The 27,742-nt window shown below is 34.2% G+C and overlaps 1 protein-coding gene across 6 annotated transcripts in view; it reads left to right on the forward strand.

The window, feature by feature from the left end:
- Positions 1-19,390, forward strand: part of SLC35A3 (solute carrier family 35 member A3) — a 37,153-nt gene extending 17,763 nt beyond the window's left edge. For all 6 annotated transcript variants that reach the window (XM_032487177.1, XM_032487181.1, XM_032487179.1 and 3 more), the window contains 6 exons: positions 5,295-5,449; positions 5,527-5,649; positions 7,279-7,450; positions 9,901-10,019; positions 11,362-11,495; positions 15,271-19,390. In XM_032487177.1, coding sequence (XP_032343068.1) covers positions 5,295-5,449; positions 5,527-5,649; positions 7,279-7,450; positions 9,901-10,019; positions 11,362-11,495; positions 15,271-15,361 — 794 coding nt within the window. In that variant the 3' untranslated portion in view covers positions 15,362-19,390. The remainder of the gene's footprint in view (positions 1-5,294; positions 5,450-5,526; positions 5,650-7,278; positions 7,451-9,900; positions 10,020-11,361; positions 11,496-15,270) is intronic.
- Positions 19,391-27,742: the final 8,352 nt, after the last annotated feature.

Genomic DNA, 27,742 nt, shown 5'->3' on the forward strand with positions numbered 1-27,742 from the left:
ATATATATATATATATTAGTATACATTATAACTACACATTTGAACACCATTGCATTATCTAATGCCCTGCTATTAAGAAGATTTCAATTTTCATTTTATTAAGATAGTTTTAGTCTAGTAATAAGGGTATTGTAATGTATATCATGATTCATGTCTTCTGTTTAATGCTGTAAATATGAAACAGTTTCTTACATTTTTAGTAATTTGAGAATATGAGTAAATTCTATAATTCTGTGACCGTTAGAACTTTAATGGAGTCATAATTTTTCTACTAAAGTCAAGGCTTTTCATTCTATTTGCTGCATGATAAGTCGAGCAGTGACTAATTTGATATAGTTTAAAAAGTAACAGCTTTATTGAGATATAATTCAGGTACCATACAATTCACTGATTTTAAAATGTACAATTCAGTGGGTTTGGGGTATATTACATTATTAATTCTTTGACATAGTTTTATGTAATTTGATATATATGTATATATCATAAAATTTGCAACTGTAACTGTTTCTAAGTGCACAGTTCAGTGGTATTAATTACATTAACAACATTGTACAGCTATCAGCACTATCTTTTCTAATCCCAAATGGAAACTAACCATTAAACAATAACTTCCCCCCATTCTCCTTTACCCTAAGCCCCTGGAAACCTCTAATCTACTTTTCATGTCTATAAATTGGCCTATTCGAGATATTTCATCTAAGTAGAATCATATAATGTTTGTCCTTTTATGTCTGGTTTATTTCAGTATAATGTTTTCAAGGTTTATTTATATTGTGGGATGTATTAGAATTTATTTCTTTTTATGGTTAAATAATATTCCATTGTGTGTATATGAGTGTGTGTGTATATGCACACATGGTCCCCAGCTTACAATGGTTCTACTTGATGATTTTTTTTAAAACATGTTTTCCTCTCATTTAATGTTCTAAGGAAGTACAACTGTAATTATTAATACTGTTACAGTTTTATGTATATGTTAAAGTTCCAAGGCTATATATGATTATCAAGTAATATCAGTAAGCATTCCTACCATAATATTCCAGCAAATAAAATCAGGTTGCCTTTTGAGAGAAAAAATATTTTGAAACAGTTACAAGTAGACTTATTAAAGGCAACTGACATTTTCAATAACAAGGCACACATAATTTGTGAAAATCTATTATCTTCCCAATTTAGCACAAATTCAAAGCTAACCTAATTTTAATGTTTAAAATGTGTTTCTCCCCTCTGGCTTGAAATGAAATAACAAACTCTTCTAATTAACAGACATTCTTAATGATTTTTTGACCTTTTGATGGTGTGAAAGTGATATGCATTCAGTAGAAACCATACTTAACATTTTGAATTTGGATCTTTTCCTGGGCTGGTGACACAGTGTGATACCTTCAGTGATGCTGGGCAGCCGCAGCTCCCAGCCAGCCATGTGATCCTGCGGGTAAACAACCAGCACACTTACAACCACTCTGCACCCATACAGCCATTGTTTCTCACTTTCACTACAGTATTCAATAAATTACATGAGAGATTCAGTTCTTTGTTACAAAATAGACTTGCGTTAGATAATTTTGCCCAACAGTAGACTAGTGTCAGTGTTCTGAGCACATTTAAGATAGGCTTGGCTAAGCTATGATGTTTGGTAGATTAGGTGTATTAAGTGCATTTTTGACTTAGGATATTTTCTGCCATGTGCTTCTTGGGATGTAAGCCTTATTAAGTCAAAGATCTATATAACATTTTATCCATTCATGTGTTGATGGACACTTGAGCTGGTCTACCTTTTGGCTTTTGTGAATAATGCTGTGATGAACAATGAATAATGCTGCAGTAGACATGCAAGTCTCTGTTCAAGCCCCCGCTTTCATTTTTTTTTTAATATGTACTTCAGAGTGGAATTGCTGGGTCATATGGTATTACCAAATTTAACTTTTCGAAGAATAGTGAAACTTTTCACAGCAACTGCACCATTTTACAATCCCACCAGCAATATACAAGAGTTCCAATTTCTTTACATTGTTACCAATACTTATTATTTTTCATTTTTTAAAAAATTATAGCAATTCTAGTAGATATGAAGTAATATCCCATTGTTGTTTTGAATATTATTTCCCTGATGACTAATGATGTTGAGCATCTTTTCATGTGTTTATTGACCATTTGTATATCTTTAGAAAAATGTCTACTTAAGTCTGTTGTCCATTTTTGAATTGGGTTGTAACTATCACGTTGGCCAGTGTGGCTAGAGCACACTGATCTGGGAGGAGAATGGAACAAAGAGAGATTGAATTGGTATTCAAAAAACAGACTATTCAGGATAGTCTTGTAGGCTATGAATTTCATTGTGAAAGCAAAGGGAAATAACTGAAAGGTTTAAAATATGGCCTGTTTTGCAAATGAAAAGACCAACATGGCAGCCGTATTGACAGGGATGGAAGTGCACGAACAGATCACGTCTGGAAGCTATTGTACTCGTCCAGGCAAGAAGATGGTGCTGGCCCAGACTATATTGTTAAAGAAGAGAGGAAGTTTATGAGATATCTTTTTGAGCTACAACTGAAATGAGTTGCTAGTAGATTAGGTGAGTGAAGGTCAGGAAGAAGGAGGAACCCAGTGTGAGAAATAATTCATTGTTTTTTGTTTTATATATAATCTTTTTGTGGTAGGGGAGGTAATTTGGATTATTTATTTATCTATTTATTATTATTAAATAGAGGTACTGGGGGTTAAACCTAGGACCTTGTGCATGCTAAGCACACATTCTACCACTGAGCTATACCGTCCTCCTATTCCTTGTCTTTTTAGATTAAGTTACTCAGTGAAAGAGTGTGCAGTGAATGATGTGTGGAACACAGATTTGTAGGGAAATTGAGGCTTCTTTTTGGGCCATGTTAAATTTGAGATGTCTATAAGGCATTCAAACTGAGATGTCATAGTAGAATATATGAAGATGGAGCACTACTTGTCAACTTATATATTGCTTTAAAGTCAAGGGCTGTATGAAATAACCTAGTATATACGAAGAGAAGAAGGCTGAAGACTAAATTGTAACATTCTCAACATTTAGAGGTCAGACTGAGTAGGAGGAATCAGCAAAGAGAGACCGAGGAGTCCAGCAAGATAGGAAAAAAAGCCATGAAAATGTAATAGGAAACTGAGAAAGCAGTGTTTTTGCTGTTAAGATGTAGATGACTGGAAATATCCATTCATCTAGTACTGTGAAGCCAAAGGTATCTTTGACATGAGTAGTTGGCATTATGGAGAGATGTGATAAACCAATTTTATTTATTAAACCAAAGCATAAATAGATACACCATGCACAAAAGTAAATTCTAGGTGGATTAAAGATTGACATTTAAAAGACAGAACTTTATGTCCTGGGTACTGTGAATGATTTCAAACAAGATACAAAAAGCACAAATAAATTGTAAAGGAAAATACAGATAATTTGGGGTACATTAAAATAAAAAACATGTTTTTTCATTTTTTTATATATCAAACCAAGTGAGAAGACAAGTTACAGATTGAGAGATGATATTTACATCACATATAATCACTAATAATTAATATCCAGAATGTACAAAGAACTCCACAACTTCCAAATAAGAAAAAGGCAAGCAACTCAATAAAAAAGGGGACAAAGATATAAATAGGCAGTTCACAGAAGAGAAAAACTGAATGGCCAATTAATGTATAAAAAGATGCTCAGCCTCTAGCAATCAGAGAAATCAAATTAGAACCACAAGACTCAATTTTACTGCTCTCATACTGGCAAAAATGAAGTTTATCAATATCAAGAATTGGCTAAACTACTGAGAAAAATATATGATAACATTAATTATTTAAAATTTTAATTTAAAATGAGCGAATATTTTAGATTTTTTTCTGCTAAAACAAAGAAAAAAACTTTCTTAAAAATTTTTATTTTCCTTATGTAATTTTTGACTTATTTTAGTGTGAAGAAAGGATGAATACCAGATAGCATTCTTTAAAGTTTTTTTTTTTTCATTTATAAACAATTTTCATTATCAAAGTTTTCACAAAGTGTCATTGTTGGTAAAGTGGTAGGATTCCTTAGAACTTCTCCTTTCTTTGGGGTTTATGTACCTCTTAAAGTTCTTTGGACTTTTTTGTGATTGATACTGTGGGTTGGCTAGCTAGGAGTCCTCCATTTTTAACTCCTTTCTCCCTTTCTTTTCACTAATGTGGAGGATGTAGAAGAAAACATTTACTTTCTAGACTCCTTGCAGCAAGGGGTAGCCGAGCAACACAGTCCTGGTCAATGAGAGGGAGGAGACGCCTGCTAGGCGACTGTTTCCTCCTCTTCTTTCTTGCTGCCAGAAAGAAGAACCAGCGGTGCATCAGTCATTTGGTAACCTTGTTGCAATAATCATGTAGACAATAGATGGAAAGCAAGAAGATAAAAGACAATACACACAGAGAGAGCTTAAGTTCCTGATGTCATCGCTGAGCTGCTATAGCAACTTTGGACCTGGACTCGGGATATATGAGACAAATCTGTATGGGTTTGAGCCAATGTTGGTTGAGTTTTCTGTCGCTTGAGCTAAACCCACTCCTTAACTAATTTACCTTCTTTGTATGATTAAAGTCTTCACAGTTATTAATAGGCATGAATGGCTGATGATAAAATGCATTCTAAAATACAAGGTATTGTAATGTTGCTATGATAAAGTGACAATACCCGGTTAACAAATTAATACTTTGAGGTTTTGGTTATCATAAATTCCTATGTGTATGTATGTATTTGACTCATTTCCCAACGAAACAATGTAATGATATGCTCTGCTTAATGTGCTACCTAACATTTGAAATGTTGGCATCATTAAAGGTATTAGTTTGCTTTGTTTTATTGTCCTTTGCAGATAATTGTGCTTTTTACAAATTGAAGATTTGTGGCAACCTGTGTTGGTTAGCATTTTTTAGCAATAAACTATTTTTTAATTAACGTATGGACATTGTTTTTTAAAGACATAATCCTGCTGTGCAGTTAACAGGCTATAGAATAGAATAAACATAACTTTTACATGCACTGGGAAACCAAAAATAAGTCTTTTGACTCACTTTATTGCGCTATTCACTCTATGGCAGTGGTCTGGAACTGAACCTGTGGTACCTCCGAAGTATGTCTGTATATTTTAGACCTAAAAGTATCTCTACATGTAGTCAAATGTGCATTTTTTACAGGTGAGAAAAATGAAGAGAAAGAGGGTATGTAACTTATTCAGTCAGTAATTAAGACCACTTAATTACTGATTTTGCCCATTTCATGTTTTTTCTAGAATGTAGTCTAAGAGGACTGAATCGAATACTACACGATGAAATTCTTAATAAACCAATGGAAACTCTTAAACTTGCTATTCCGTCAGGGATATATACTCTTCAGAATAATTTACTCTATGTGGCACTGTCAAATCTAGATGCAGCTACTTATCAGGTACTTAAAATACATTTCTAGTAGTCCTTCTGAGAAAGAAACAAACAAACAATAATATTAGCTGTTTTCTTTTTCAGGTCACATATCAGTTGAAAATTCTTACGACGGCATTATTTTCTGTGTCTATGCTTAGTAAAAAATTAGGTGTGTACCAGTGGCTCTCCCTAGTAATTCTGATGACAGGAGTTGCTTTTGTACAGGTAACTATTCAAGATAAGTATACCTTTCATTTTTATCACAGTTTCAAAACTTCATTTTGGAGAATATGGTTCTATTATTTGTTGAAGCAAATAAATGCATATTCTCACAACTGACTTTTTTTGAGGGCTTCCTTTGAGCAAGATGCTACATTGGGACTGTAAATGATACAAAGAGATAAAATCAAATTACCTGACAAAGAAATGAACAGTCTAGTTGGGGGAAAAGACACTATATGTAAAATAAAGCTGATTTTAACTGGGTATCTGGACATTTGAGATTGACCACTCCCTTCCTATTGTCGTATCAGCTTCCCTGAGACCGTTCTTTCCTGGCTCTTCTCACGTCCTTCGAATGGTCCCTTACTGGTTTCCTTCCTGGGGTCCTCTTCCTTGATACTCCCGTTAGATATTGGGGTTACTGATAAGCTGGTTATCTCTCTTAAAGTGTGTCCTCATTTCTGGAGAGTTCATTCATTCTGGAGGTTTTTATTAACACGCACTGATAGCTTCAGCTATCAGTCTGGGTCATCAGCTCTTGTTTTCGCCCTGGTTTCAGATTTGTATACCTAAAAGCTGTCGGACGTCTTTGGCTGGTTGTTCAATAGACCTTATAAACTAAGTGTATCCAACACTAAACTTTACCTTTTCCCCACCAAGCCTGTTCTTTATTTCTATTTTTTCTAGTCATTATTTGCACAGCCTAGGAGTTGTTCTAGACTCTTCCTTCAGCCTGTACATTCAGTCAAATCACTAAGACCTTTCTGATTCTGCTTTCTAATACTTCTTGATTCTGTCCTTGTCTGTCTCTACTAAGACCTTCTCTAGTGCCTCAGGTAATCTTTTGCCTAATCGATTTTTTTTTTTACTTCAGTCTTACCTATCCCCCAAAATTCGGCCTCCGCTTAGTCACCATTGTGGTCTAAAAACAAATCCAATCATGTCAATTTGCTGCCATCCAAACCCACCCCCCATCACCTTCCTCAGAGTGTGGTATGTATATTTTGAATAAATATTCTAATAGTTATTTATTTAAATGGATATTTCAAAAATATAACTGGCATATCAGACTCATATTTTCATAGATAACACTTACAGTAAGCTAAATGTGATACTCAATTTTGAAAAGTGAGGTATTTTAAATTAAAATATCAAGTAATTAATACTTCAGATAGAACACAGATTTGACAAAGTCCATGAAGGTGATAAGCAAGTAAATGAAGTTTTAGGAACACTGACCTGCAGGAGAAAGCTCAGAATCGTTAGCATGATACCACATGGATCTTCCATAAATGCCAACAGCTCCGGGCTCATTTTTGCTGCTCCAACACTCCATGCTCTGAATGTCTATAGCTGAACTGCTTATAGGGCCTATTTTATGCATCTGTACATTTATTCGTTCTCTTTCTCTTTTTTAGGGGAATTTTTTGAAATTATATTTTGTGACAGTAATATCACTATGGGGGGAAAAAAACTGATTTTCTAAGGTTTTCTTTCAGAAGCTCTCCTCTGCAATCCCCAAGAATGGTGTTGGTTGCATTTTTACCTTAAGGTCTAAGAGTGGGCAGTAAATAAGCATTTTGCAAAATATTATAGGAATTAAAGTTCAGTTTTGTTTCTCTTTTTGTTCAGTGGCCCTCAGATTCTCAAGAGCTTGATTCTAAGGAACTTTCAGCTGGCTCTCAGTTTGTAGGCCTCATGGCAGTGCTCACAGCATGTTTTTCAAGTGGCTTTGCTGGGGTTTACTTTGAGAAAATCTTAAAAGAAACCAAACAATCAGTGTGGATAAGAAATATTCAACTTGGTAAGTTTCAAATATTTTCTAGTAGTGTTTCTTATAGTGAATATGTTATTATGGATAAAGATTTCTATATATCTGTAATTAAATAAGCCTTTTATAAAATCTGCTGCTGATCCAAGTATCTGGCAAGGTTTTTACCATTTGAAAAACTATTTTAAATGAATATCTTTTATTCAAGAGTATACAATTTTAGGTCAGTGACATAGCAGTGCATCCTATTTCTGTCCTTACCATTTGAAGCCTTTATTCTTCATTGCTACCTTTCCCTGGAAGATGTTGCAAATAACTTACACAGTTTCCTCCTGGAAAAAGAGATTAAGGTAGCAAATTTCAATTACATGATACAGTGTTATCAACTATAGTCTATGTAGATGTATATCAAACCACCACAATGTACACTTTAAAAATCCTACAAATTTACTGATTATACCTCAAGAAAGCTGGAAAAAAAAAGGATAAATAGAGGAAGTTTGAAATGAAGAAACTCTTGTCAGTTTTAAAATATTAATATTTTTATTTCAAAATGTTATGTTTTAGCTTTTAAATACTATAACATTTTTCTAGCTGAAGGTAAATAGTTTAAAAGAAAAAAAATCCACATATTGAAAGATTGCCTTTGAACAGATATTTAAACTATTTATATATACAGCACTGTAACATTTGACTCATACAAAGATTTCAGAATTTAGTATTCCTGTCGTATATTAAAATTTTGGAAGATGCTGCATGTGTGCAGCAGCTCAGATTGCAAATCAGCACATTCTTTTAAGCCTCTGTCCCTCTGATTTGGAGCTCATCTTTGAAACCACTCTTTTTTTGTATTCACATCAGCTTAATAGATACGTCTCCTGATAGCAGCCATAACAGGCCCTTCCACACCCTACACAGTGAATTGTCTGTAATCCTAATGGCCTGCATTTTAAGTCTAACAAACCTTCCAAATTTGATTAAAGTCCATCTTTCCTGCTGTTTTCAAGTAAAAGTGATTACAGACAGAACCTTCATTTTATCACATAGTATTTATTTGTTTCTCTGCAAAATTTGTAGACATGTATCAAGTTTTAAGAACCTTCAAAATAAAGACAAAGTTAAATTAGCTTCTTTTTATTCATTTCAGCACTGGTTACAATTATAAAAAATCGAAAACATTTAGAAGATTGGTTAAATAAATGACTAATATGATATTAGTGTAGTTGTTAGGACCATGGACTTCAAAACCACTGCCTTAAAATCTTGAATCCATCACTAACCAGCAGTAAGAGTTTGGGCAAGTTTATTTAATGTTTCTTTTCCTCAGTTTCTTCATCTGTAAAATGAGCATAAAATTATCTACCTCATAGGATTGTTATGAGTTAACATAAACAAAGCACTTGGAACATTTCATTGCATGTGGCATTACATACATATTTCATATTATTACTATCGAAACAATGGAGTATTATGTAACTGATAGAAAGAATGTAGTAGATCTGTGCATACCAACATGTACATATTCTGTACTTATACTTTTTTTATAATTATCATGTTATTTTTATAACTTAAAAAATATGAATACCTTTGAAAGTTTGTGTAATTTTGTATTATCCTAGTATTATTTTCATATTCTAAATTAGACATATTAAAGTGACAGAGCTGGCATAAACAAAACTTTAGTAAGAACATTTCACATCCTTCTTGGTTCCTTGTCATTGTGGAATACTTTGGTTGGTTGTGGCTTTATAAAAAATTGCTTTCCTCTGCGCTCTTTGACTGCATATTGTACCAGAGACTGCCCCAAAGAGGTGACATCTGTAGGCATCCACTTCTTTATCCGTAGTTTGGGATTGCTCCAGGAAATCTTAGATCCAGTAGTCACGTGATAAGCTCTATAGTAGAAGTAAGGGCCGCGGCAATGAATAAGACACACTTCTGCTCTCACTGCGCCGACTGTCCCTCATGATGAGACTTCAGTAATGACAGACTCTGATGTTGCCTGTGACTATTTCTTAGCTCTGATTTTTTTTAGTATTACTTATTATATTTCCAAAATTTCTAAATAAAAATACTATACCACATACCTAAGCTTTTATATCTACATGTATGAATGTTTGAAAATCTAGATCTAGCAACAGGAAGATGTAAGATACAATAAAATATACTGAAAGTGAACATTTTACAAATATTTGAATGGGATAGTCATATAGTCACGTAATGTATACTTTTTTCAGTGCTCCAAAGTTGGTGATCTCCGTTCTTTTTTATATTCTCGTGTCTTTTCCTTATAGTCATAATATACTACTAATATACTACCACTTTTTGCTAAGTTTATATAAATATCCAACTTAAAAAATTTTTAAGTAATCAAATTTTATCAAAAAGGAAAAGCTAAGTATAAAATTATTTGGAATGTCAATGGAAAAATTTCTCTCCAGACAAACTAAATGGCATATGACATAGACTTTACTTTTTTTTAGGTTTCTTTGGGAGTATATTTGGATTAATGGGTGTATATATTTATGATGGAGAACTAGTATCAAAGAATGGTTTTTTTCAGGGATATAACCGGCTGACCTGGATAGTTGTTATTCTTCAGGTAAAGCATTTAAAGTCTTATATTTAATAAACTTTATTTCAATATAGAGAATCAAAGCAGCTATGATGTACTGATGTGAAGAAAAGTCTCCTATTAGTGCTCTCATTATATCTAGTTTATTCAGCAAAGTTAAAATAGAACTGGTCTTAATGCCATAATGAAAACTTACCTGGAAGTGGGTTGTGAATGAACTTTGTGATATTTAAGTTTAACATAATGAAAATGCAAGTTTGAAAAGAAGAGTTGAAATTGAGGACAAATATAACTTTCGCTTTTTCTATAATTCTAGTCATTATACAGTAAGTCTGTGGTCAGCCCATCCAGGCTGAAGAAGCAGATGTAGATATTTACATCTGTAACAGTTATAGCCTCCTATTGCAGTTACATACTGCAATAGTCCTGTTAAATTGCCTCGGTTTATAACCTGAAATTGTTCAAGGGTTGAGTAATTTCATCTTCCAAAAAAACTTACTGAGTATCCTGGCAATTAAGACACAAGTCTCTGCATTCACAAAGTCTTTCTCTAGAGGTAGCTGAAGTGTCAGAAACGGGATCCCTTAGGGAAGCTGAGTGAAGGTGGCAAAGGATAGTTGTATTTGGAAAGCAGGAAGGATACATCTATTTTCAAGATAGAAAAGTAGACAAGGATAAGTGAAAATTGAGAGAAAATTTGAAGTAGAGATAGGGTAAGTCAGGAGAGTTTATGTATGATGGCTTTTATCCCATCAAGGAGGGAAGCCCTCTTTCCTTAAGAAGTGGGTGCAGAGTTGAGTAAAATAGAAAACGTTGGGTACAGTGGTATGAGGGATTAAATAGGAAGAAGTCAGTGAATGAGAATATTGCCAAGAAATGCTGGAACTCCAGCATCAGTTTGTAGTGAGCTCAGTTGGTCTAAGTTGGGAAGAAACTAGAGAAAGAAAGCCAAATTAGGCTATTAAAAAGCTGGTAAAATAACTTTCATATTACACTTCATTTTTAATCAAAAGTAAAAATATTTCACTAATCAGAGTGTCCAGTCTTCCCATATTTGTCTGAACAAGTGATGCTTAATTACTAAATTGGATGAGGGTAGATATTTTATTTGTAATATTGTCAAACTCCATTATAATAAACTGCAGATTATGCTGGTAGTTATTTTCTCAGATAGCTTTTAACATAAGTGGGCTGTTGAACAAAGCCTGGAAGTCTGTTGGTTATGAGACGTTTATGAAAAATCACTTACTTTAAGGGGATTAAATTTATAGGACAAAAGCCTAAAAAACTTTATTGAGTAATGAGATTGTTTTGCAAAGCAGTTTTATATATGTTTACTTTTTGAAATAATCTTTTAAAATTTCTGCAGGCACTGGGAGGCCTTGTAATAGCTGCTGTTATTAAGTATGCGGATAATATTTTAAAAGGATTTGCAACCTCTTTGTCCATAATTTTATCAACACTGATATCCTATTTTTGGCTACAAGATTTTGTGCCAACCAGGTAATGTATTCTCTTCTATATCTTTAAATTTTCAAAAGTATATAAGAATTCCATCTAATCTGAAAATTTTTGTTCCATTACAGCTTTTTAAGAATCATGGAAATATAGTGAAAGATTCATTTAACTATCTTTTTTAAAAGGTTTCGAACTAAACACAGGAAGAAAATCTGTAACTCTGGAAAGTTTTATATATACTTTGGCTGGCCAGAATTTTCCCAATAGGTCTGAATGAACTTTTTTTCCCTCAAAGTTAAAAGTCATATTTTTAAAAGTTAGTAGGCTGTATAAAGTCATAAAATAAATCATATAATGACATTTTTAAATGAAGAGTTTACATAGCTAAAGCCAGGAAAGTGGATGACATTCTTGAAGAGGGTAGTTTGTTCATAGAGAAAAGGTGACTCATGAGAAAAGTTGTCGTCATCAGGGGCTTATTTGGTTTGGCCCTTGGCTGCCTTTCTGTTTTCATCTGATAATCCTCTTGTTCACTTTTTTCTTTCTTTCTTTCCTTTTCTCTTCCTTCTTTCTTTCCTCCTCTTCCTTCCTTCCTCCCTTCCTTCCTTCCTCCCTTTGGCCGTCATAACCTCTGCTCTGGGCTTTGACTTGCCCTTTATTCTTCTTGGAATTCTCACCCCCTGCGCACTCACGTGGCACACTCCCTCCCACCCTCCCTCCCACACTCCCTCACATCCTCAGATCTTGGCTCAGATGTCACTTTATTAAGGATCTCTCTAAATAAAAAGCACCTCCACTTTCATCATCCTTCCGTCCTTTCTTCAGAAGACTTGTTGCCATCTGTTAATAAGTAAGTGGGGCTGGAGCTTGGCATATAATAGGTAATTAGTAGGTTTGTTGAAAGAATTTCAAGAACTTAAATGAATTTCACTAACTATATTAAAAATTTGTGTTAGTGAGATAGGATTAGGGATGGAATTTGGCAGTAGAAATACATAATATGCTCATTTTATTTCTGTATTGAACATTTATGGTTTGGTTTTTCTCTAGCAACTGGTGCAGTAGGTCTGGGACATGCATGTTGAAATCTATAATTTTTCTGACGCATGAATTTTGAAGTATTTCTGGTTTTTAGCTTGGCATGGGAATGAATTACTTAGCTAGTGAGACTACCCAAATAATTAGCACCTATATCTTAATGATGCTCTATTCCCCATTCATTAAGTGGAGAAGTTATGTGCTTTAATATTACTTGAGAACGTTTAGAACGTATAGATTTTTAGGATACCCTTAAAAAGGCAACAGCATACCTTCAAAAAAAAAAGATACCCTCATATAAAGCCAAGATGTTAACTTTAAATCTTCAAATCATGTAGGAGATAAAATAAGTAAATGAAGAAGTAAACCAGCAGAAAGACAAAAGAGGAGGCGTTTTTCAGTGACATACAGCTGCATGTGCAAATCCATGTTTCTGAGAGAGCATGTAAGGTGTGTTAGGAGGAAGATAAAAAGAGAAAAGATGTAGTGGGGTAGGGTATAGCTCAGTGGTAGAGCGCATGCTTAGCATGCCCAAGATCATGGGTTCAATCCCCAGTAACTCCATTAAATAAAAATAAAAATAAATAATAATAATGAATAAAAAGAGAAAAGATGACATTTTCATTATTGAATGAGTGACTGTTTGGGGAATATGCGCAGGACACCGAGTCAGATGGAGGAGGTGGGTTATTTTCTCTAAAGTAGATAACAAGGCCTCCATCTTCATGCGTTCTTACTTCCGTGGAGAGCATCTCCCCAATAAATCCAACGATCTGTATTCCCAGGGCAGTAATATATTTTCCTTTGTTATCCCTGTTTCTCCTCCTGAAACAGTTTTTTGGTTTCTCAGAAGTAGTACCCCTGTACCTGCCTTTCTGATTGTTCCTTTGGTAGCCTGTCAGCCCTCACCCACTCTCTTGTCCATCTTATCCACTGCCATGTCTTAACTGTCCTCTCTATGAAGGTGAGTCCCAATTTCACCTTGACTCTGTATCCTCTATATCCCTATATATTTTCAGTGACTGCTAGCTGTCTCTACTGATACCACATCACCAATGTTCCCTTTCCTATTTTTCTTATGCTCATAAGTTTGCTTATTGGTATTACCATTCTTGCATTTAGGCTTGCTTATTCTTTTATCAGAAATTCATTAAGTGTGTTCACTGTGTATCTGCCAATCAGTGTACAAGATCCTAGAAAAAACAGGAATGCATGAATAATGGTTTTCTGTCTTCAAGGTCGTCACAGTGATCAGAGAGACAGGAAAATAAACTATGACGGTATGATCAATGCAGCAATAGAAGTATATACACAATTCCATTTGAAAGAGGGAGGCTAAAATCTTTGAAATGATACTAAATTCTGATAGTTTTGTCCTTAAATTTTTCTCTCTCAGAACCATCTAAAAATAGCTGGCTTGGGAAGCGGGGGTTTCCTGATGTTAGTAGGTATTCTGGTAGATCCTGATAGAGATGGCACGGAGTGGATTCCTACAGTGGGTGGAAACGTGTATCAGACAACTTTTCAGCTGAGTATGTGATGCTCTGCAATTCCAGAGTTCTGGAAAGCTGTACGTGCATCTAAGGCTTTTGAAAATTTGCCCATTGGCATCAACTCAACACTAAATGTATCATAACAGATAATGATTAAGCTCCCTATATATGCTAGGTACTGCGATACGGTGATGAATGAGCAGTGAATGGTTGAGTAGGGGAACAGAATGTAAATAATGCATTATTTAATACAGTGTGATAAACTGTTACCAGAGAGTAACTGCCTAGGGGAGTGAGTCTTAGAGACTTTAGACCTGAGTTGTTATGAATAAATAATTTTCTTGGGAGAAGGGTTATTACAGGCAGAGAATTAGCGTCTACAAGGCCACTGTCCTGAAGGGCAGGTTGTGTTCACTGAAGGCCATGGCTGAGTTACAACGGGATGGGTGGAGTGTGGGAGATGAAGCTGGGCAGGCCACATTATGACAGGTTCTTTATGTTATGATAAGGCTTAGTGATCTTTTTCATGTCCCTGCAACTGTACTTTGAAGAATATATATGTTAAAAGTTAAGATTGATATTCCAGTTTACATTCAGTTTAAATTCCAGTACCAGTTTAAATTCATTTCCAGTTTGTAATAAGGTATATTATATTTAAGAAGATAAAATAAAGATGAAACCAAGTGTCCCTGCATTTAATCTAATTTCCTTTTGTAAAGCATCTACAAAAATTAGTCCTGAGTTTTGATTATACTACCTTGGATTTTAAACTGAACTTTGGTTTGGAAAGAATGCAGTTTTCCCTTTATATTTTCAAATATTTAAAAAAATTGAGATCTTTTATTATTCAATGTATTATAGGCAAAAGGCATATTAAGGTGAAATACAACATTTAAAACATCTTTGCTTTGGGAGACTACAGTACAGCGCAGTGCATGACAGTGCAGGCTTGGCTCTGGAGACACACATACCCGGCTTTGAATCCCATCTTCCACTTCAAGCTGTGGGACTTTACACAAATTACTTAAATTTGCTGAACCTCAGTTTCCTCATATATAAACAAATGAGGACAATACCAGTCCTTCTTCACTGGGTTGTTGTGAGAACTAAATGAGATAATGCATGTAAAACACTTAGCTGAATACCTGGAATGTAGTAAGTCCTCAGTATTTGTTACCATGTTACTGGAACATTTTGTCTCAAATTATATTTGTTTTTATAGTGAAGAAATAGAACTTGTTTTGATTTTAATCTGATTTCTCTTTTTCATTTTTTCTTCATCTATTTAGTGTCTTTTTCCTTGGAGCCATCCTTGTAATAACAGCTACGTTCCTCTACGGTTATGATCCCAAACCCGCAGGAAATCCCACTAAAGCATAGCCCCAATGCTGTCTTTCTCTGGTCTTTCACAATGGTGCCCTGGGAGTCTCAGCGTTAATCTTGCACAGAGGACTGCTACAGATTCTAAGAAGAAATCATCATGTTGAATCTGATCCTATTGTTCAAATGGTTTGAAAATATCAAAGTTTAAGGATAAAATATATGTATACGTAACAAAATGCCTATTGCATCTAGAAATCAAAACTTGAAAGTATTTCCAGGGATTAGAATAACTATCAGAGGAAACTTGAAATCTGAGTTTAAAAAGATTTTACTTTTTGATTGCTGCAGAAATACGCTATGCACTCTTTGCAAGAGCACACAACATATGTCAGATACCAATTTTTGCAAATTAAATATATTTAATCTTATTGAATGTTTTTATCTTACTCTTTCTGAACACATGTATCAAATCACATGGAATATTCAAAGTTTGAACATTATAATTACCTATAAAGCTGTGAAGAAATAGAAGTATGATTTGAAAAACATTTTCATGAATCTGAGATTTTTATACTTATACAAAAGATTACTAAACAAAGGATTGCTATATGTTGCAAATATTTAATTGCATAAAAATTGATAAAGTAACATTCTGGGTCTGATTTGTCAGAGAATAAAATTCATATTTAAATTTAATGTAAAGGAATATACACATCTGTTTCTCCATTTATATTTTAAGATCTTTTAGTGCTTCAAAACTGCTGAAGGCAATCCAGTTGCTCCTCTGCTAGATAGTAGCCAGTGACTTTTACACTAATGGAGTTTTGTCCTTAATCCCTTAATTGTATTTCTTTTCTGTAAATCAGATAAATCCTTAATATTACTTAAAATTAAATTTCTATGTGTTAATTTACATTAAAGTTTTAAAATGTAATTTAAAGGGATTAAATACTCATTTAATAATTTAAAATAATTATTATTGTCTATTATCTCCATTTTGAGAATTTTGAACTATCAAAGCATATACTGTACACATCTAGAATGTTTTTAAATGAATATTTTACTCATTGATCTGTAAAAATTTCCTTTAATATGCAACTCTTGACAAAACAACTACCAAAAAAATACTAGTACAGATGTCAGGGAATTGAGACCAAAATGACTTTTCTTGGAGGCATTCCAGATTGCCATGATACTACATTATTTTAAATGGCACTATAACTATAAATTCAAGGCTGCTCAGAAGAACTTTCTAGGTGTCTCATAAACTCACCATTCCTGGGAATACTCTGATCGCATGTCTTGAAGAGGCAGCTGAATTCTGACCTCCCTTTCTGTGGCCCTACAAAAGCTGCCAGAAAGGAGCTTTAAAATAGTGGTTTCTTTTCCATTTTATCACTGAAGTTGAGGTTGCAAATTACATGAGTTATTTAATAAATTCGTTCAGGGAAAGAAAAGATAGCAGAAATGATCAAATGAATTGGTGGGCACAAATACTTTCTAAAATTGTAATAGGGTTTAATTATTGATTAGAGACAAAATTACTTACTGTGTATGAAGTATTTTATTTTACTTTTTCATTCATGCTTTATATATTGTTTCCTGTTCTAATAGTATTAAAAACCATAAAAATAAATATTTTTATATAGTTCTAATGGAATTTGTTAAACAAATTTGGCTCAAAAATACTGTGTTACAAACTGTTGGGTACTCTTGGCTCATTAGGCCTGGCTATGTTACTTTGCTGATGCAAACCTAGTCTCTACAGGACAGAGACCTAATCTATTCCATCTAGAGTTTTAAAAAGTGTTTAAAATTACAAAGTATTTTAAATTAACTTGCTGGTGATTCCAAATCTGCACCAAGCAAACTTTCTGGAACCCTGACTTAACGATTTTCTTGACCACCTTTTAGAGTATTTGTTTAATAACTTTACCACATTTTGAGAATGGTGTTTTTAGACTGTATCAACATTCAGACTTATATCTTATTACCTACTGCTAAGTGAAATTGAAATCCTGCAAATGCACAGCCTTTAAGACTAAATATAAAGATTTGTGTTCAGCTCACATTGAAGTACTGGTTGGGTATTTACGTATTAATTCAGTATGCATTCATAATTTTTCATGCAGGTTTAGCCTATCCCTATTTAAACACTTCAAAAAATGATACAAGGAAATTATTGGACATCAGACATGTTAGTTATAGTAATAACATTTTCAGCTGTCCAAGATAACACAATTTTCAAGATTTCCACCAAAGTTCATAAAATGTAATCAAGAGTTCTAAGAAAGGGGAAAATAGTCTCAAATATATTTTCAAAATAAACTTTTATTAGACAGGCATAATTTATATTTTGCTTTTCTAGTAGGTTTGAAGATGTTAGAGATTTGGTTGTGTAGTTCATAATTTTTAATTTATAAAGAAATAATCATATTTGAGAAGGTAGACCTATATCCTAGATCATGTCATATACACAGATAATGCCATTTTCTCTGTTTCGATGACCTCCAGAAGCCTTATTGCGTCAGTCTTTGTAATGATGACTCCTTGATTATTTAAATTCTTATACTTTTTAAAGTTTACATGTTATCTCTCAACTACTTTGTTCATTATAAAAATGTGCTAACTCATGGGAGAAGAGTACCAACTGATCGCTCTATAAAAATTAAGAATATGGTATTTCAGAAGAAAAGTTTAAAATGCAACATGTAGATGTTTCAACACAGTCATATCAATTCTCTAATAAGTGGTTTTTATAGAAGCTATAGGCTACTTTTATGGTGAAAAATGTAGTTTAGAGATGCAAAACTTAAATGTTTACATCAATTTATATTGAATGTCACAATTTCAAAGAAAGAAAGGTAGTTTGATATTTAATCGAGTTTCTAGGGAGACAGAATCTGAGAGGAAACTGATTTTGTGCTCGGTAGACTTAGTGTAATACAGACTATTCTTAAGAATTGATACAGTTTTCCTACATATCAAATTATTAGACTCTTAAAATGTCATATATTTTCATTCACCTGAGTGTTATTTTGTTTTGTTTTTAAAAACCAGGTTTAGCATCACTCTTTTTCACTTTCATTATAATATTTAATTACATGTGAATATATGCTCTATATAAGAAAAAGTTTATAAAAGTTATTTATGCTATATTGAAAATCATCTTATGGATCTCCCGGATATGTAGCATATCTGAAGTAATTATAGGACCAAAGAAAAAAACACCTTTATCAAAATTTGGTCCTGTGTGCCTTGCTTTACCAAATACCTAACTTTTCTGGAGGATATTACCATAATTCACAACTCTGGACACATAGGCAAAATTAGGATGTTTTAAGAATAACTGTAATTCAATTTTGTTGTCTCAACATTTGCTATTTAAATCCATTGTCTAACAGAATATTAAAATAGGTGTATTATACAAGCATTAGTGAACAGTACTTATTTAAATAAATTATGGCACCATTGCTCCATCACTGAACTTTTGAAACTTTTAACAATTGTATGTAACTGTCATTTTGGTTTTTTATTTCTTATGATAAGATATAATTTACTGTGATTTTTAAAATATTTTTAAATGGTCTGGATTCTGAATCTGTCTATATGTCTGTGTATTTCGTTTATTTAGAAAGATTCTTTTGGGTTTGGGGCTGTGGTTTGTATATTTAAATTTTTTATGGACATAATTCAAAGGAATGTATAATGTATGGTCTTTTGTTAAATGGCTTTTTAATTGACAGATTTCTCTTTGTCATTATTTGGTATCCAGTTATTATTTGATAGATTTATGGAAATAAGATTATTTTCATAACTGTACATTTTTTCCCTATATTTCCTTGTTCGCCTATTTCCCCTGTGTCAGACTTAACCATGAGTTAGTTTCCTCTCTACATATCAAAAATGACTCACTGATCCTTTCCCTAGATCTCCAGTTACCTTTCCATGTGTGTAATCTTCCGTTTTTCTAGCCTATGATCTAGCATGAAAGACTGGATTTTATTTAAACCAGATAGAATTCCTCTACCTGTATAATAACAGCCTAATTTTTTTTTGCTTTTAATAAATTATCTCTTTACTAGCTTCAAAGTTAAGTAATTACAGTAATTGGTATATATTTTCCTCATAGTTTGAATGTAATTGCTTCTATGGTGACTATCAATTCAATGCATAGAGATCAAATAATCAGCATGATAAAGGGTTTTATTCCTACCTCTGGTACTAAAGTAACCTTGTACAAAATGCTGTTTTAAAACATTAATAAGAATAGCAGCATTTTAAAAATATATATTCTTCTGGTATCTTCTCATGAGAAGTACTAACTGAAAATCTTTATATATTTTTTATACTGAGATACTTTTGTTGAAAGTATGTCACAATCCCTGAATCCCGTGCTATTGCAAGTGCGCCTTATAATCCAAATCTTACAGGTACTCCTGCTGTTCAGTGAAGTCAGATAGTGCCCGGCACTAGTAATCAGAATTGTCACTGTTCTTAAAAAGAATTTTTAATAAATAAATAAATAGCCTTCAAATCCCAAATATTTGAAATGCTGCTATAGTAGTAGAGAGTGTCTTGGTGACTACAAATTCAGGGGTCTCCCAAATTCACCTTCAAGTTCAGTAATTCATTACAAAGACAGAACTCACTGAAAGATACTCTACTCACAATCACATTTATTACAGAGAAAGGATACAAATTAGAACCAGACAAAGGAAGGGACACGGAGGAGTCTAGGAGGGGTCTGAACCCCAGCTGTCCTTTCCAGCTGTCCTCTCCCTGTGGAGTCACAGACGATGTTATCTACTCCTGACCTCAGTGTGGATGGTATTACCCACAGAGCATTGCCAACCAGGGAAAGCTCACTCATGCTTTTGGTGGTCAGATTTTTACTGAAGCTGTGTTACTTGGCATGATTGACTGATTTTTGCCCACATGATTGAACCCGCTCACCAGCCCTGATCCTTCCTGGAGAACTGACTGACATCAGGCTCCGGGGCTTCATCCTGAATCATCTTGTTTGCATAAATTATCAGGTGTGACTTGAGGGGCCTAAGATGAATAACACGCCAATCACTGGAACTTCCTGAAGATGTGGACCAGAACTTTGGATAAGGCCAAATTCCTTTCCACACAGTGACCATTTGTCTCTAATAGACATTCTTCTGAATGCATGAGGATGATACAAACAATGACAGTTGTTTATAGAGATTGTTAATTTATACCTTGTCATTTTTCCAGAAATTTTGAACATGATTCTGAACATGAATCGAGGGTAGAAAAACACATTATCAGATTTGGAGCTCAGGAGCATGCGTAGTATTCACTTAGTTTTCAGTTCTGATATTTAAGGAGAACTTTAAATGCTGGAATACTTTATTTTTTAATACTTTTTTATTGAAATATAGGCATTTTACAATGTGTCAATTTCTGGTGTACAGCACAATGCTTCAGTCATACATGAATACACATGGATTCATTTTCATCTTCTTTTTCAAGATACTGAATACAGTTCCCTGTGCAATACAGTAGAAACTTGTTTATCTGCTTTATATATCGTAGTTAGTAGCTACAAATCTCAAACTCCCAATTTATCCCTTCCCACCCTCTTCCCCTGCTGGTAACCGTTAAGTTTGTTTTCTGTCTGTGAGTCTGTTTCTGTTTTGTAAGTAAGTTCGTTTGTCTTTTTTTTTATATATATATAGGAATACTTTGAACACAAGTAAATTTAAAAATTAATTCATAAACTTTTAATCTATGCTCTATATTAACATGCAATCTTGAGCTAATTAATTTTATTATTTTTTTGAAGATCTAATTGACTTTTCTGGTGATTCATGAACTGGGCAGCATCCCATCTAGCAACTAGAAGGGTGCTCCCCGAGCTAATTTTAAATTACCATTAACCATCACTATTCAATGGAAGAGTTAATAGAATAAAACTGCTATCAGTGTTAGTTTGGCTCACAGTGGGCCTTTTGATAGCTCCACATTTCCAGTCATCCTTTACCATGGTTATCAGCTCTTCAGTGGATTTAGTCAAGTTTTTTCACTTATGCATTTATTTACGATTTCTAGTATGTTAGAAATAACTTCTTTAAAACAAACAATAACGATATTCCTTTGGAAATAGTTTACCCAAGATAGACATTTTCATCCTTTTTTAAGTTGAACTCATGGAGGATTGAAAAGAACAATGAATGCTGTTACAGTCTTGGGTAATCATCTGCACTCTTGTTAAACGTATTTTAAACACAGAGTATTCAAGAGGTCTAGTTAATGTGCTAAACAAACTTCGCCTGTGTTTAAACAAAATCTGTGAATGTCTTTGTGTTTGCCGTTTTAAAAGACATTGCATATACAAACACATGATTTCTAATAATTGAGGGTTTAAGTTTTCCCCTTTAGGCTAAAGTTTTATTATGTGCCATTTTATTCTGCTTGGGTAATAAATACAGCAGTTAAAAATTATGACGCCAAGTGCTTTTTCTAATATAAGCAAGTGGCTTCAATAAGTTTTTAAATACAGCAGCAGTAGAGTAATATTTCTTGAGTGATGAAAGGATTATAGAAAATCATGACCGACAGACAGGTAAATTTATGTTTGACTTTAAAAATATTGCTGTGAATTCTAGAACTTCAATATCTGAGGCTTTCTTTGGATGTTATATGTATAATGCCCCAAATTTCCATTATTTCATATTATTTATCTCCATTTACCTTAAAGGCCATGTTTGTTTTTATTTTTAATAGTTTGTTTTTAGCATGTTATTGCCATTTTAATTAATCCAATCATGCTATGATAGTGTCAGCTTAGCTCTGAAAAATTCATGGGTTATCTCCATGCGCTCACAAAGCATTATTAAACTGCTCCACCTTCCCAGCCCCCGCAGCTGGGGTGACATGTCCCCTTGGTCAGAACACCATGGCTGTGCTAGGTGGGCCCCCAATGTGGGAACGAGTAGAAAAAAGTGTAAGGTTGGTCTCCTCTCCTGACACTTGTCCCAGGGTAGTCAGTCCCCTCCTGTTTTTACTTTGGTTCTGAGTGATTTTAATTGTTTTTAACATTTTTGTGCTAAAGTTGAACACATTACCTTGGTTCCGGCAGGCTCAGCCCTTCCCTTTCTCACTGAGGTGTTGAGAAAACTCAGAGGACAGCAGGGCTGTAAGAGGAGGAGTAGGTCCAGACAATGCTGAGTAGGTGATCACAGAGGCCCCCTTTAACTTAAAATTTCTCCACCTTTTTATTTTGAAAATTTTTGAACATATATAAAAGTTGAAATAATGGTATACCATTCACCCTCTGCCTAAATCCAACCGTTATTAACATTTTGCCATACTAGCTTTATCAGGACACTTTACTCCTAAATATTTCAGTATATATCCTAAAAATAAGGACATTTTTCTAATTAAACTCAATCCCATTATCACACTTTACAAATGTAATTTGATAGTATCATCTAAGTTCATATTCAGATATTTCAAATTGTCTCAAAAATGATCTTTTACAGTTTTTTTGGTTTTGAACCAGGATTCATTCGAGGTTCATAGTCTGTATTTGATTGTCTCTTTAGTCTAGAAGATACTTTCCTGCACCTCTATGGCTTTTTTCCACATGAGGTGACTTTCTGAAGAATCTAAGTCACTTGGCTCCTATCCTTGATCTGTCTGTATCCTTGACGTGTTCCTTTTATTTTCTGCATTTCCTTTGAACTGGAAGTCTATAGGTGTGACTAACTTCAGGTTAAATGTTCTGGGAATATTTCACAGGTGATCTTGTAGATCTTATACTGTATCACATTAGAAGACACATAATTCTAGATTGTCTCAACACCAAATGGTCAAGGTGGTGACTACCTGATCTTTCCATTGTAAAGGTCATTTTTCCCCCTTAGTAATTAGTAATCTTTAGGGTAATATTTTGGCACCAAAGGAATGTTCTTTTTCCTGACAGCCTAACAGAAAATTCAGTGGCTTTCGTATCAACTGATGATTCTTAACGGAATCATTTATTACACTGACGTGCAAAATCATGACTTAAAATTTTTTAATTCTCTAATTTTCTTCATTTATTTAGTTTATATTCTTCTATTTTAAAAAGACTATTTTCCCTTTCTTATTCCCAAAGTGCCTCCATTTTCCCCCCAAATATCAGTGTCTTCAATATTCAGTGTATTACAGTCAATTAGTCAGTCATTTTTGATGGCCATATGGTGAGTCGGTAGCCACTGCAAGCTTGGTTCTGTGTCTTTGAGACATGACCACACTAGTCTTTGAGTTCTTCCTTGCTTCAGGTACAACATGACCCAGGCTTGCCTTGTACTTGTCCTGTTCCAAACCTGGAATAGCAGCTACTTCTCCAAGGAGCCCTGTCTATTCCTTTCAGGAGGAATGGAATTTGCACTCCATTTGCTTCTAGGCTATATTTCAGTGGACAGAGCTAGGAAATAAAATTTTGAAAAGTTCATGAATTCAAATTGATGTTTACAATTAAACTTAAGCATTATAATTTTTCTTTTTAATTTTATATTTGCCTCTCTTTTCTCTTAACAGTGAAAATATTGGTTCTGAGTAACACTGATGTATTTGCTTCTATGTTTTATTATATAGCTTATGCTCAACACTGCAATACCAGTATTACTAACGGTAAACATACTGAGTAAAATTTAAGATTTCTTTGCAGTTCTCTTTGTCTTTAGAGTAATAGCCCACTAAGAATATACAGTCAGAGTACAGTGTTCAAAAGTTAATGGCAGGGGAAAGGGTATATAGCTCAGTAGTAGAGTGCGTGCGTAGTACACACAAGGTCCTGGGTTCAACCCCCAGTACCTCCATTAAGTAAACAAACCAACCAACCTAATTTACCCCGCCCCTCCAAAAAAGTTAACAGAAATTACTCCTTTCTCTACATGGTTATGTTACCAATGTGATATAATTAGTTTCATTTGTTTTTGTTTGTGTTCAATTTTATATTTAATTAAAGCTTTTTATTATTGAATATGCAAAGCATTTACATGGCTCAAAGTTAAAACCATATAAAAAGTACACTCAGATTAGCCTAGCCTCATGCCTATCCCTCCACCCCATTCCTAACCACCTCCTGTAGGTAATTATGTTCATTAGTCTCTATTTATCTTTCCTGCATTTCTTTTTTAAAAACAAATGATTATGAATACTGCTGTATTTACCGTGTTGCTTTCACTATGTGGAGTGTGTTCTTTGCTTTTAAAATTTCTTTTTATGTTTAGAAAGGTTTGTTACATTATAGTGGTTACATTTATACTGATAAAATTTTACATAATGCTTTTAAGAGTCCCCTTTTTGCTTGTCTTAAGCTTCTACTATTCAGTTTGTCATTTTTACACAATATTCTTTGTCATTTAATTTCCTTTGTAATAACTAATGAACTTATTCTACTCCTTTCTCCCATCTTCTCATATTTTTAGTTGCCGTATTTCTATTTGATTAGAATGTATAATATTCACATACTGTTTTTTCACCCTAGACCCTGCATTATGTTATAAAATTAAATGTATTTTAAATACATTTAATACTCTTCATCAGTACTTTAGCTGAAGGCTCCCCAGCCAACTCTTGGCCGGATGAAGCTCCTCTGGTACAGCGCTCAAGGAGGGCTTGGCGTGTGAGTACGACGTTCCTCAAGTCCTAGCCTGTTTAAAATTTTTTCTAGAGCCTAGATACTTTAAGTGCAGCTTGACTATAAAATCCTTGGCTCCCACTCTCTTTCCTTGATTTTTCTTTCTTTTTTTTTTTTTTTTTGAAAATTTTGCTCCATTGTGTTGCTTGGTGTTATTGTCAAGAAGTCTGGCACCACTTGGTTTTTTTTCCCCTTCGGAAAAAATGTTCACTTTGTTGGTTTTTGCTTGGAGCCCCAGATAATTTTTTTTCATGTTATTTTTCTCTCTGATCCTTTTTTTTCCCCCATAGCTGGTTTATTCCTCTCCTCCATTTATCTTACTTTCATTTATATCTGTTCTTTCTTAGGAACTCTGAAATTTGTTTTCCTTTTTTAGATGATTTTATTTTTTCAGTATATTTCTTGAGTTTGATCAGTTGTCAACTCATATCTTCCTACTGCATTTTTAATTGTTAAACTTTCACCTCTGCAATTGCTTATTTAATGTTATTTGATTCATTCTGGAGTGCTGTACATAGTTTTCCTCTGCTTCATATTTTCTGTAGGGTAGTACTTTCTGTTAATTGAAAAGTTTTCATTTTCTATTTTCTTTTTATAGTAGCCTTTCCTGGGGTTTTGCTGGCTTTTTTCTATTCCTGATAAAATGTGTAGGATTTTCTTGGATCAGCAAGAACAAGCAGGGAGCAGTGAAGGGTGGCAGGTGACTGTTTCATAGATAAGGAAGGCCCTCTGCTGTTCATATCGTAAAGTGCAGTTTCTTTAATAAACGGCCCATTTAAGGGTTGGATCCTACGCTACAACCTTGTATCTTTAGGAATATTTAGCTTCAGCTACTTGCCCTGCTCTCCAAGGGATTCATCTCCCTTCCAAGGTGCCTAATGAAGCGTTCTCATGGACTTTTCAAATACTGGTTCTTGCCTGTTTTCAAGACTGAATCTTGGCCTTCTTGATTTTGGGAACTCCCATTATCCTTCCAAATCATTCCCTTTTGCTTATGTTAGCAGATGCTAGTTTCTGTTAACTGTAACCACAGGACCCTAACTGGCATATCAACTTCTTAACGTAAAGTTTATGAATCTTCACAATGCCAGGTCACATAAAAAGCCACAAGCATACGCACAACACACCTGTTAGAACAAGCCTCATCACTCTTGTTTACTATCACAGCTCTTCTAGCACAAAGCCCTGGGGTATTGCGGACATTCAATATGTGTTAAGTTTCTTATTCCATTTTTCCCAACAGCACTTACCACAACCTGCAATCATCTTCCTTTTGTGTTTGTGTTATAACTACGTCCCCCAGTATAATCAAGCTGTATGCAGGTAAATACCATGTTATTTATTGATGTATCTCCAGTGTCTAGTAAAACAGTGACAAACACTTATAGGTACTCAATAAACATTTTTTGAATGACTGAACAATAATCAGCTCTTAAGGATGATAAAACTGGTGCGGCTGAAGTATGATTTTGAAAAAGTCAGAGTAACCACACAGTAAGTGATCTTACCAGCCTCTACATCCATCTAAAATAAGCTCCCGGGATTTACTTATGAAATTCACCTCATCTTACTTTCTCTAAAGTGCTTCAAGTCAGAGTTCAAGTAAATGTTTTCTGTAAGAATATTTTTAAACACCTGATGAGTTTACTTACTGATGGGATAACATGATGTGTCAGGCTAAAATGCCTTTCTTTCTCCCTTCCATGGAAATTGGTTTGTCTTCTATGTCTAGTCAGTTACGGAAATAGAGAATTTAGTCAAATTTATTTTTTAACATTGTATTTTGAAATAATTTCAAATTTACAGAGAAGCTGCCATAATAGTACAAAGAATACATATTCCTTTTACCCTGTATATTCGTTATCTATAGCTGTATACCAAATTACCCCAAAGCTTAGTGGCTTAAAACAAGGACTCTTTATCTTACAGTTTCCCAGAGTCATGAAACCAGGAGTGGTTAAGCTGAGCAGTCCTCGCTCAGGGTGTCCTGAAGTTGCAGTCAGGATGTTGGCAGGTGTTGCTGTCCGCCACAGGCTTCAGCAGGACTAGAGGATTGCTTCCAAGACGACTCACTCACATTTCTGTTGGTAGAAAGCCTCAATTCCTGGACACCAGGACCTCCCTGCAAGCTGCCTCAGTGTCCTCATGACATGGCGGCAGGTTTCCACTAGACGTCGGCCCTGAGTGAATGAAAAAGGGAGAGTAGGCAGGAAGGTGCCTTTTATGACCTACCCTATGAAGTCAGGGCTGTCGCTTCTGCTATGTCCTATTAGACAAAAGACAGTCACTAAGCCCAACCCACATTCAAGAAAAGGGGAATTAAGACTCCACCTCTTCCAGAAGAGTATCACTAAATTCGTGAACATTATCTTAAAACCACCATACCTAAATTCACTATTTTTTTTTAACATCTTGCCATTTTGCTTTACCGCTCCTCACATATACATACATGTTACTTCCTAACCATTAATGCATCACATCCCCTCACTCATTAACATTCCACGTACATTGTTTTAGAAAAAAAGGATATTCTCTTATATAAACACGGTGCAGCTTTCACAATCAAATTTAACATCGTGATACTTTAATCCGCAATTACCCTGTCTGGCAATTTTCCCCTATTAAATTGATTTTTAAACAATATGGTAAAACAGGTAGCGGGCTACAAAGCGTGACACAGGTGATGTAAGTTTTTATAGACGGAGAATAAAGGAAATGTGCTGGGACAAGAGAGCTGCTGGTAACAGGCAGGCTTCGGTTGAGCTCTAGGCTTCGCC

The sequence above is a fragment of the Camelus ferus genome, chromosome 9 (genome assembly GCF_009834535.1).
Source record: "Camelus ferus isolate YT-003-E chromosome 9, BCGSAC_Cfer_1.0, whole genome shotgun sequence".
Classification (NCBI taxonomy): Eukaryota; Metazoa; Chordata; class Mammalia; order Artiodactyla; family Camelidae; genus Camelus; species Camelus ferus.